Source organism: Beta vulgaris, chromosome 6 (assembly GCF_026745355.1).
Source record: "Beta vulgaris subsp. vulgaris cultivar EL10 chromosome 6, EL10.2, whole genome shotgun sequence".
Classification (NCBI taxonomy): domain Eukaryota; kingdom Viridiplantae; phylum Streptophyta; class Magnoliopsida; order Caryophyllales; family Amaranthaceae; genus Beta; species Beta vulgaris.
Window position 1 is genome coordinate 71,604,397 of NC_079207.1, and position 13,128 is coordinate 71,617,524.

Below are 13,128 nucleotides of genomic sequence, written 5' to 3' on the forward strand. Positions count from 1 at the left end.
TATTACTAATATTATTATTACTTTGTATTTCATTACTAGTATTACTATTACTATCATTTTATTACTATGCACAAATTTTAATAATGACAATAATAGTAATAGTAATAATAATGATAATAATAATAATAATAATAATAATAATAATAATAATAATAATAATAATAATAATAACAATAGTAATAGCATAATTATTATTTTTTTGAAAAAGAATACATAGCATATGAGCGTACAGTTAAAAAACACATATTTTAGGTAAAAAAACATATTGTTCATGTTTAAGGTCCGTTTAAAATAAGAATTTAGATAATACTGAAAAGAACACATGATGATAATAAAAAAAACACACATAATCTATTTAAAGAACACATTCTAAAAAGAAAAGATAGATTTTATTTTTATATGGATGACATGTTTAGCTTTAACTAACATGGTCTTTGTTACATCAATCAATTGTTCTTTTTTCTATTCTAAATAAATTTATAAATATATATAATCATATGAACTTGAACATAATTGTTAAATATTCTGCTTATATCGTTGTTTTGTTTTATATAAACTTTGATTTTAAAACTAAGTTGATATCCCTTGTAGGGGAAAATTTAAAGATAATTCCAATACCATTAGGCTATCCTATGCTACTCATATTCTATATAAACTAGTAACATATACTTTATATTAGTCTATTAAAAAAAAATTAAAAAAACAAACATCATATACAATTGTCATGTTCTTTACATGTACAAGATCAAAAAGAATACTACATACAAATTTGTTAATTAGAACCAATATAAAAAAGACACATACATACAAATACCAAAAGAACATCATCTTTCTTCAACGCAAATAGCTTGAAATAGTGATATCAATGAAATTTTATAATAATAGCATCGACATTAATAATAATTACCAATATTAATAATTAATAGGTACAATAACAACAACAAAAACAATAATAATATCTTTTGAACAAATGTACTAGGAAATTGTAGTATTAATAGTACAAAACTAATAATAATAATAATAATAATAATAATAATAATAATAATAATAATATAATAATAATAATAATAATAATAATAATAATAATAATAATAGCATTAAATAATTCTAATAATCATCATAATAATAACAACAATATTAATAACAATAATAATAAGTTTTTAAATATAAACATGATCTGAACTGATTTGATTTGATCTGATCTGAACTTATCTGATCTGAATTTATTTTTTCTAATCTTATCTAAACTTTTTTTTTATTTGATTTTTAATAAATAAAAATAAGGTGAATTGAATATAGACTAACCGAGTCCATTAAAGTTTTACTTATTTTCATCATTTAATAAAATTTCAGACAATCATTATCAAGGAAAAACGAAATATAGGCAATATCAACGATTTAAATTAACCTATCAATTGAATTTCATGCCGCTCTAATTTTGCTTACAAAGGGTGTTTTACGTTACCATTTTGCTTGTGTTTAACAAAATTATGAGAACATTATGATCTAGCTATTGGTTCTAAAGCTTAAATTAATGTAGTTTTACAAAATCCAAATGTCATACAATTGGTGACAAAAAAACTACTTAGTTCTTTCTTTCTTTTGTGGTACAAGTTTTTGCGGCATGTTCAGGTCACGAGAATGAGTACAACAAAACCTTAGAACACAAATGTTAAAAAGGCGAAACCGCGAAAGCTAATATTGATCGCATATTATTTGTGATTGTAGATTCTAGCATAGCTTAGAGTTTGACAGGATAAACGCTTGACGTAAGTTAGAAATGGCGACTCATGGTGAGAATTTGATATTGATTCTTCTTCTCTTGGTTTTGATGTAGACTGTCCATGGAGTTTTTCTTCTACTTCTTGATGGCTTTAGAAGTGGCATAACAAAAGGTGAATTTCAGTGCTATTCCTCTATTTTAATAAATCAAGAGCTAAGCGAGCTTTATTGTGGCCAGAATTGGGGAAAGAAAACATGCTTTGATCCGGGACCGGGACTTTGTGTTACATGCAAGAGCTTTATTATCTCTTTACAATATAATATTATCCAATAAGTTTCGAATCAAGTGGGAAAGAAAACGAGTGCCTTATTGTTTGTACATCACACATCAATTTAGATTAAAATTACTAAATTTACCATACAATTCCATTCATATAAAAAAAAATAAACGTGATCTTGTTGGGTGTGGCAAAATGCTAGTTTTTCGAAATATTAACTTTCAAACATTTAACTTAAACTTAGCGAAAGATTCTTTTTTTCAAAAAGGAAGTCCAAGGGGAATAGGGACACTAATATTCATTAATCAAAGTCATACGACATTTAATATGATGATAGATGAACGTATTTAGAACGAAAACAAATCTAAGCTAAATAAAAATCTTTTATGAAAGATTTAAGAATACAATAGCATAATTTTGACAATTAGACATATTCTGGATTTGTTGTCTTCATACAACTTTTCACGAGTGGATTAGTCGTTTCATAATATTGAGAAGAAAAATCTTGTAGTACCTCAGCATATTGTAGATTTGCAAATGAATAATTGATAACCTTTGTGAAACGACCGCATAACAAACTATTTGTAAACCATTAATATCCAAACTCTGAAAAGTAGAAGATTTTAAAAGTCCGACAAAAGGAGACAACCCACCAATGGATGGAACAAAATAACTCTCATAAAAGAGACGAAAATAAATAAATTACTCGGTGCCGAAAAATAAATAGAAAATTAGGGTTCACCATAACCAAAATTGGTAGATGACAGTTCCTAAACAAGGAAAATGCCTAGGTTATTTTCTCGAGAAAAAGGGAGGAGAGACTAGAGAGGCGAGGGTTTTTAAACATAGTTAAAGATTGTAATGAGCAAACCTGTGTTTTGAAGCCCATGAAAATCATATGGAAGATACAATTAGGAATGCAGTCTGAGTTAATTATTGAATGCACGATTTGAACCCATTGGAGAAGGATGAGTTTGTCTAAATACGATGGTGATGCGTATTGTGTCATTGAAGGTCCAACTTGAATTTTAGGGTGGTGGTTTGACTCTTCTTGGATCATATAACTCATCACTCACATAGTCCCACTAGAAACCATAAATCTATCTCTATTATATAAGGGAAGGGGGGAGCAATGGTGTCCTCTTTTGAAAGACCTATTTTGCCCCCCTTCCCTTTCTAAATTACAAAAGGAATATCAAAATCAAAATTGGCACTCAAAAAAAACTACCGAAAATTAATTTACAACACTCAATCACAAATCACTTAAAAGAAGAAATTTTACAAATCACTTAAAAGAAGAAATTTTACAAATCACTCATACAATTGAGAAAATGACGTTATAAAAATCACGCAAATCACTCAAATAATCGGAAAACTTTATTAAAACTTAAAATTAATATACAAACTAAAACTAATAACCTAGAACGTCAATATATACATACAAAAACATTTACAAAAATTTACTTACAAATCACTATTCTCAAGAAACCATTCACAATTAATGGTGGGTTATGATAAAAAATAGAGGTGTATTTGTAGTGAAATCAAAATTTAGAAGTTAGACAGGGAAAAAAATTATTTACTTTTTATAGTGTTTAGAATTTAGAAGTTAGTACTATACTTAATTCAAAAATCAACTAAAAAAATTATAATATTAGAAATCATAAATAAATTCAATAAATTTTCTATTTTGTTCATAGAATTTAACTTTGAAAAGTAAAAAAAAAAGACAAAAATAATGGTGAGAGACTTAAGTGACAGAAACTAAACCAATCAAATTTTGCAACTAAAAACAATTATACTTCATATGTCTAATGTTCAAATTTTGACTCTTATGCCGAAGAAAATTGAGTTTTTGTTTCGAAAAAAATTCAAGCACGCATCGCGTGCAAAAAATTCTAGTATAAGCATAAAAGAAGGGGAATTACTATTTACCGTCCATATTACTCAAAATCGTCCGTATTTTTTTCAAACTTTTCGTAAACTACCCCTCACTCACTCTCTCTCTCCTCCTCCCACTCTCATTCTCACTTTCTCTCACCTCACCCCAACCACCACGGACAACCACCACCACCGAAACCACCACCACAGCGGCGATCACCACCAACACCAGAACCACCACGATTTTTTTTTTTTTTGAAAATTGACACAAAGGAAACGAAACGAATGTTCGTTTCTTTTCCTCCATAGAGGAAACTCAATTTTCAAAAAAAAATCGCTTTTGCAGTGGTGGTTTCAATTCGGAAACATGTCCTATACGGCTATACCATATCCTCCATAACTACTATTCATTAATCACATTTTAATTATAAAATAAATTACTCGCTAACTTACTACTAATACTAGTCACTAATCCAAATTGTTAGGAAAATCATTTGACTACTTTTGGAGCATAATCCAACTTCACCACCGTTGTTGCCAACATTCTCTCAGGAACACCATTAACACCACTGTCATTGTCGCCATTATTTCACGAACACCACCATCACAAACACCATTAACACCACCATCACAAATACCATTAACACCACCATCCATTCTCTCAGTCTACCTCTACCACCTCTCTTCTCGGCTGCCACCTCCGTTTCGGTCTATCTCCATTTTCGAAGCCTAAGACTTACGAATCGGCAAAGCCATGGCTAATAAAAATGATAATTTCATATCTACTAGAAAAATTCTAATAAATGAAGAAATGTATCATATACAGAGAAGGAAAGATGCTTCTGATGGTGAGACAAATGGAGTTGGAATAGGAGAGATAAAATGGAGAAACGAAGATGGAGAAGATGAGTTGGTGGTTTCGAGAAGAGAGACTGAATTTCAGATACTATCTTTTTGCAGATCTACAAAGAAATTTGCAGATCGACTGAAGAGTTCCGCCACCAATGGTGGTTTTGGTTGATTACAACGGAGGCTCAAAGGGGTCGGGTTTCAGGAGAGAGAGGGTGGTGGTCTTATGATTAGGACGGTAGGTCAATGGTTAATTAAATTAGTGTGTAAAATTAGTAATGACAATTTTGTAATAAAAGAATATATAACTTTCCATTTTTAGCTTGGTAGTATTTATTATGATATTTTCTAAAACGGAAAATGTTGCACTCATTTAGAAACGTAGGACAGTAAGTATCTAAAAATATTATGATATTTTCATTTTAAAAAAGTGTAAGAGGTATATAAAAACGTAGGAAGTACAAGATTAATTATACTTCCTCCGTTTCTTTTTACTCGCTACACTTTTCATTATGGGAAGTTTCAGATTACTTGCTATACTTTTTTTTGGGCAATAAACTCTCTCTATCTCTCTCCTCCCACATGGGTCCCTTTTCTTTTTACTCTCTACCTCTTTCTTCTCCAAAAATTGCCTAGGAGTCCGTGAATTGAGAAGAGTAGCGAGTAAAAAGAAACGGAGGAAGTATATTGTTTACTAGAGCTAGAGCTAGAGCTAGCAAAATGATCTGACCTAGTACCTAAATATATAAGACCTGATGAAAATGGTAACCTAAAGTCGACTCAAAACCCAAAATGATCTACAACTACCCAAATTAGATAGGCCTAAATATGAATACCATGCAATTAACCTGGAATAGATTGTTAACTATGATTACTCACTATAAAGTGAACCAATTTTTTTTTGTAAATTCACTACTATATTATTAATTTGATATTATCTTCAATAATTTATTTATAACTATTGACTTAAATATTTTAAGGTTGTTATTAGTTCATATTTAATTCAAATGTTGACTTGAAACAAATATGACCTAATCCTCCTAACCGATTACATAGACTCCAAACACATTCAAGTTTCTTTGAAGACGAATTTGATTTAGTCTTGTTTAATTGTATCTTGTTTTAGTTTAAAACCTATTGTAGATACCGTTTGGCCTTCAATTAATGAAATTTCTCTTTCAAAAAAAAAAAAAAAAAAAAAAACTAAATCAAACCTGAATCCAACCCAAATTTTAGAAGACTGCTTGAAACATACTCTAGCGAAAATGGCTTGAACCACACCCAACCGAAACAACCTATTTGCCACATATACTATTTCAATTACTACCTCCAATCTTTATTAGTTTTACCCGTATTCCTTTTTTTGGCATGTCCCTTATTAGTTTACCTTATTCCTTATGCTTTTATATTTGGATTGTGACCAATAACTTTCCATCACACATACATTCAACTTTAATATAAAATAATAGTTTCTCTTTTTTTTCTATATCCTACAATATTATTTCTCTTAAAAACTTTACGTAAAAGAAACGGATAAACTAATAAAGACCGAAGATATTCTACAAGGTTATAAAGATAAACCAAGGTCCAAGTCCTATTCACTCAAAAGAAGAGCACATCACCTTCCCCCTCTTGATAAAAAGCTTATAACCCTTCCCCTCCAAAAACACACACACATACACATCTCTTCTTTCAAGAGAACAATCCTCCTCTCTCCAATCAATCAATCAGAGAAAAAAAAAAGCTCTAAATCCCACAAGACCAAGACTTTCAGACTCCATATTCTCTCATCTTCTTACAGTACTCTATTTGTCTTTTCTCTCTCAAAAAAAAAACTCACCATATTTCATTTTTTTCACTCCTCTGTTTTTCTTACACTGGTTTTTTCTCTTCATTAAAAAATTTTGGTTGGATGATGGGTGAAATCACCCAGTACACTCAAGCTTTCCACATTACTGTAATCCTTGAAACTAGCTTCTTTCGCCACAAACTCTAGATCATTTTTATGATTGTTGCAAATTTTTTAATTAAGTATAATAAATTCAAGTTTTTTTTTTTCTTTCTTTTCATAAAACTATGGAAGGTGGAAATAGTTTCAGTGGATGTCATGATATGATAGCTTTGCTTGAGAATTCCAACAATTCTATCTGGGCTCCTTCTTCTTCTTCTTTTCCTGGTATTATTTCTGTTTACTTTTTATATTTAATTATTTTTTATGAGTTTCCTCATAAATATAGGATGATTTACATTAAATTTCATTCATAAAAAATTGAAATAATTAAGTTAATAAGTTTTTACTGTCTGAAATAAGGTGATATCTTTTAATTATCATAATATCTTAGTACCATGTTTTTTAGATTTATTAACCAATCATGTCAAAAAATGTATATACTACTCTTTTTTCTTGAAAGAAGATATGACCCTATAGTCACTAGCTAGGTTAAATTTTAGGGAAAGATACGCGTATCCATACAGGATACATATCGTATCGGATACTGGTGCAGATATGAGTGTAACCTAAAAGAAGTACTCATATTATATACGTCATTAGGTTTATGAAAGTAGAGTGAGATTTCATTATGATAAATATAGGTAAAAAAAACTTTTTTTTGTTTAACCTTTTACATCTAACATACCCCTTTTAAGAAAAATCATTTTATCACCAAGGTCCCCTCATGTGAAGCATAATTTATATGATTGGCTCTATAAAGCACATTTCACTACATTAGGCATTTAGACTCTATAAAATTGTCCTCTTTTTTAGCATTTTCTCGACAAATTTGCCCAATCATGTATCTCCTTTAGTAATCTTTTCCCCTATAGTACTACTTCCAATTACCATGTAGTAGTACTATAGTAGTACTATTATTATAGTAGTACTATTATTCGTGCAATATCAGCTAGCTTAATTGGTAAAGTATTAAAAGTCGGTAAACTTTTCTAATCAATTTTGTTTCAATATTTTTTCCCTAGAGAATATGGTAAACTTTGATCAAGAACCACAACAAGGGAGGAAGGCAAGCCCGAAAAGGGGCCGTCGCCATGGCGGTCCATTCGCTCGGGCAAGCGATGGCGAGGACACCGGCGGTGAAGAACCGGACGCCTACCCGAATTACCACCCGGAGAAAAAAAGACGGCTAAAATCAGAACAAGTAGAATATTTAGAGAAGAGTTTTGAGGTGGAAAATAAGTTGGAACCTGAAAGAAAAGTGCAATTAGCCCAACAACTTGGGTTACAACCTAGACAAGTTGCAATTTGGTTCCAAAATAGACGTGCTCGTTATAAGACTAAACAAATTGAAAAAGAGTTTGATTCATTGAAAGCCAGCTATGATAGCCTCAAAATTGATTATGACTCTTTAAACAATGAAAAAGAAAACTTGAAAAATGAGGTATAATTTTTCTTTCTTTATTTATTTTGGTATGGTCATATGTCATTTTCATGCTTGTTTTGTGCATTTATAGGGGTGGACCAAAATTATACACCCAACAAACTTAAGTTTGATTTTCTTGCGTTCTAATTGTTTTTGTGGAATAATGTTGATTTTTTTATCAGTAAGAAACTTAAGATAGATTTCGTCCCTCACTAAATGTTGATGTGTTGTTCATTTTTCATAATTTATTTTTGAAGGTATGTGTTTTTCATTTATTCAAGTACTACTATATGTTGGGGTTTTTTTTGGTGGTTGAAGTACTAAATGTTTTTGACATAATATAAGGGTATTTCGTGGAGTTTACGGTATATCATAGGGAGTTCATTCATCATAAATCCGGGTGTATCATGTGTCTGTGTTTTTTTTAAAACCTCTCCTTTTTCCAAATTAATAATGAGCAAATAAAAAATAGATTTAGATGTAATATGCTCAAGGTATATCTGGGTGTATAATATTTTTTTGAGTCTATGACATTTTATTTTTCATTTTAATTGTGATTTTGGAGCTTCTTAGTTGATTTTGCGCCCAATTTTAGATTTTTTTTTTGTTGAGGTACAGTTAGCGTTCTTACAAAGTCGAAATCTTACCCTAAGTGTTAACACGGAGCCTTCCGGCTTTCTAGCCAGATCCATTACCCTTATGTCTGAGCATCAACAAGTTGGTTTTCCAATATCTTTTGACATATCCTAACATCTTAGGTGTTCACACATGCTAATGTACTATGATCGGATTCAATTAACCATAATCTCTCCCATTTTGGTATGTTTGATTAAGTAATTTTTGCATTTCGGTTATGATTTTGGGACTTTACCTAAAGTGTTCGTCAGTCGCGCGCCAAGCCTGATACATTGGCCCTTATTATGAGCATATATGATGGTGACATACACCAATTTTATTGTTTAGACTTGCTAATTATACTGATCGGATCTAATTAACCACAATTTTTCATCATAAGATATTTCCTTAATTCCTTAAGTAATTTTTGCTTTTAGGTTATGATTTTGGAGCTTGGGTATGTTATTTACATTTTGGCTATGATTTTGTAGCTTCGTAATTAATTTCGCGCTCAATTTTTGCATTTTTATTAACTTACAGTTAGCAAATAAACCTACAAATTGAAAATCTTCCCTAGAGTGTTTGTCGGATGCTTTCTACCACCGTACCACACAATATATAGCTAGATTCATTGGCCTTATTATGAGCATTCATAAGTTGGTTTTTCAATTTTCTTTGACATAATTCACACACGCTAATATACGTTTAGATTCAATTAACCATAATCTCTTCCAATTTGGTATATTTGATTAGCAGAGCTTGCTTTCCAAAAATAAAATTTTGATTAATATGTTACCTAAAATTCGTACACCTAATTACAAACATTAAGGGTCTGTTCTCCCCAACTTATTTTCAGTTCAGTTCAGTTCAATTCAGTTTAGTTCAGTTTAATTCAGTTCAGTTCAACTTTGGACAATACTTTTACTCTCACATATCAATATTCAATTCAATTTAGTTCATTTCAATTCAGTTCAGTTCAGCTGTTTTATGCCGATGAGAACATGCCCTAACTCAATTTCGATTCTTCTTGTGACATGTCACACAGGTTGAATTGTTGAAGAAGAAATTAACGCAAAAAGAAGGGAAAGAAATTGATTCAAACCCAGATAGCATACTACACAATGTGGAAGGAGTTATCCCAAACACTGAGACTCATGAAAAAGTGCACAAATTTGGCTCAGGGTGTGTAGTGATGCCAAGCAACAAGCAAGTTGAAGACGCGAGTTCAGCAAAGAGTGATGTGCTTGATTCTGAGAGCCCACATTGTGCTGATGGGAACCAGACTTGCGCGTTAATAGAGGCCTCTTCAACATTGATGCGCGACTCAGAACAACAATCGGATTTCTCATCAGAGGATGAAGAACATTTGATGATGAGCAAAAGTCTTTTGTTGCCACAAACACCACCAACATTCAACAATTTTCTTAAGGTTGCAGATGATGAGAATTATGACCCTAATATTGCCAATACTTGTAACTTTTCACTAGTTGATGATCAGCCTTTCTGGTCTTGGCTTTACTAGCTAGCTAGTTCTTCTCTTTTTAAGTAGTAGTTATGAATTATGATCATAATGTACCATCATTTTGGTATAAAGCCCCCACAACTGGGTTCTACTAGTTACTAGTTAGGTCTACAAGTACCCTGTAACTATGCTTCTTTCTCTTTATTTAACATTAGTATGATATAGCCTCAGCATTATTAGCTTCATCCATATTGCAAAAAATAATGTTTCTTCCTATGGTTTTCCTCTTCTAATTGAAATGATTCTTATAGTCTTAATTATGTCATGTAGATATTATAAACTCCTTTTTCGCTGAAGCAAATCTCTCTTAGTTTTTAAACGAACTTTTCATTGTGGTTAATGCTATGTTCGGTTCATCTTATTTTTGCTTATTTCAGATCTAATCAGATCAGGAAGAAAAAATAAGTTCAGATCATGCTTATATTTAAAAATCATTATATCTTTCATTACATATTAGTAAAAATTATAATAATTGAATATTAATAAAGTACTTATTGAGACGAATCAAACACGACCCCACATGATTATATTTTTTCTTATGTATTGAGAAAAATCTAAAAGATAAGATCTTTTAATCAGATCAGATCAGATCAGATCAGAAAAAATAAGTTCGGATCAGATTAGATAAGTTCAGATCAGAAAATTTCAGGTGAACTAAACATAGCCTAATTAACACATTAATTTAGAAGCTACATTTTGACTAAGGCTATGTTTAGTTCACTTGAAATTTTTTGATCTGAACTTATCTGATCTGAACTTATTTTTTCTGATCTGATCTGATCTGATCTGAACTGATCTGATCTGATTACAAGATCTTATCTTTTAGATTTTTCTCAATATATAAGAAAAAATATAGTCATGTGGGGTCTTGTTTGATTCGTCTCAATGTGTACTTTATTAATATTCAATTATTATAAGTTTTATGAATGAAAGATATTTGATAGTATAATGATTTAAAAATATAGGCATGATCTGATCTGAACTTATTTTTTCTGATTTGATCTGATCTGAACTTATTTTTTCTGATCTGATCTGATCAGATCTGAAATAAGCAAAAATAAGGTGAAATGAACATAGCCTAAAAAGGCAGGGTCGTCTTAGAAGGCGTGCAAATTAAAGAGACCAATTGTATAGGGCCTCAATGTGAAAAGGGCCACAAACTTGGCGATTTTTCTTTTAAATATTTCACTTTTAAAATGCTTATTCCTTTGTCATTTCCTTTAAAAAATCTACAATTTAGAATATTTGCTTACCAAAACTATATATTATTTCCTAAATTATATACAACATATTACTTTTAATAATATAAAGGCATGATTTTTATTTTTAATACAGGTCTCTTAAAGTTTTCAAGACGACCCTGCAAAATGGTGGTGTGAGCATAAAAGATCTGTAGAGTTTGAAATAAGGTATAGAAAAGAAAACTAGAAATTATATATTCAAAAATTATTAAAAGACACGGTCGAATTTTAATATAAAAATAGACCTAGTCACTGAATGGATTTAACTAGTCACCGAAAGAAATCAACCTAGTCACTATCGGACTAATTCTCTTTTTAATATTGGACTTACCATTACCTAATTTTAATTTTAAATTTAAATTATGTTGTCTCTTACAAGACAAACTCTTATATTATTAGTAACATTGATTATTTTATTTATTTTTGATTAGGAAATTAAGTCAACCCAAGGACTAACCCCTACAAGGTTACTTGTAGGAAACACCAACACATTGGCTGGTAAGGCATACATAACATACTAAGGAAATACCCCAGCATAATGCTGGGGGTAAGGATCGAACCCTTGACCTCAGGGGCCAAGGGGGAGTGCTCTACCACTTGAGCTAACTTCTATCCTTATTTTAGTAACATTGATGAATTCATGATTTTTCATGAATTATAAAATTCATGTAATATTTTAGGAAATAAATCTTATTATGTATAGCAAAACAGTATTCAAGCCCAAAAGTGATGATGAAATTAAAACTTCAACCCTAACCACTCCTCTCTCTTTTTCTCTCCATTACATTCTCACCCTAAAAACACTAGTATATCTATAGCTAATTTGAGATTGTCACCATTTTCCATTAGTGATAAAATCCAATTCTACTTTTATGCACTTGTTTTTCTAGTTTTCGCTAATGATAAAATCCACTTTACTCTAATGATAGTTATTTGCCCAATTATCGGACCCTTCGTCTCCATTAATAGGAGTTTGAAATCTTATTTGTTAGTATCCCTTTGTTAGATTTCAAAGTTTGGTTATATGATTTGTTGCAAAAATATTGTTTATTGATGGTTTGTTGTATAAATTTGCAATCAGTATTAGACTTTCGTACTCTTTCTATATATGGTATGGTGTAAAACAAAATTTGTTCTCGAAACTATATATGTTATGACCTTAGGAGTTTTGATGATGACAAACATAAACTGTTATATATTTATTTGTGATGCAGTATTTGCTTTTGAAAAGTCGGATGCTCAAGTTTGAAGGATGAATATAAAAACTCGATTTTTTGCACAATTTATTTTAATCAAATCGATCCCATTCATTTGTAATTAATTATTTGCGAACATATATACAACTATGTCAAAATGATACACTTTCATAAAAAGATACATGATTCAAAGAATAAACGGGAGCTATGTTGTATTGTCAAAGTTGGTTCATTATTATCATACTTATATCCTAGAGTAACTTTATTTGATCAAGTTAAGTATGTTTCTTTTATATATATATATTGATTGGAGATGTTGTATAACTTTTAATTAATAAAATTTATTTTTCCCCCTCTAAAAAAAAGAAATGATGAAATTCCCTGCATTTATTATTTTTAGCTTAAATTTGAATTTCATAACAATCGTATATAAGGTGTTAATGGTGCTCA

The 13,128-nt window shown here is 30.4% G+C and overlaps 1 protein-coding gene across 2 annotated transcripts; it reads left to right on the forward strand.

Annotated features, from left to right (window-relative positions):
• The first annotated feature begins 6,357 nt into the window (after window positions 1–6,357).
• LOC104897984 (homeobox-leucine zipper protein HAT5) lies at window positions 6,358–10,426 on the forward strand. Of its 2 annotated transcripts, XM_010684969.4 has the most exons (4): window positions 6,358–6,687; window positions 6,814–6,906; window positions 7,704–8,122; window positions 9,765–10,426. In XM_010684969.4, exons 2-4 carry the CDS (start codon window positions 6,843–6,845, stop codon window positions 10,239–10,241), a joined length of 960 nt encoding a protein of 319 aa, XP_010683271.2. In that variant the 5' UTR covers window positions 6,358–6,687; window positions 6,814–6,842; the 3' UTR covers window positions 10,242–10,426. The 2 variants fall into 2 exon arrangements, with proteins under 2 accessions (XP_010683271.2, XP_010683269.2); XM_010684967.4 differs by having other exon boundaries at window positions 6,358–6,906.
• Window positions 10,427–13,128: the final 2,702 nt, after the last annotated feature.

Coding starts and splice junctions, on each gene's coding strand:
- LOC104897984 (XM_010684967.4), top strand. CDS start 6,807: ATGGAAGGTGGAAATAGTTTCAGTGGATGTCATGATATGATAGCTTTG. Junction 6,907..7,703: donor TTCTTCTTCTTCTTTTCCTG/GTATTATTTCTG, acceptor TTTTTTCCCTAG/AGAATATGGTAAACTTTGAT. Junction 8,123..9,764: donor AAGAAAACTTGAAAAATGAG/GTATAATTTTTC, acceptor CATGTCACACAG/GTTGAATTGTTGAAGAAGAA.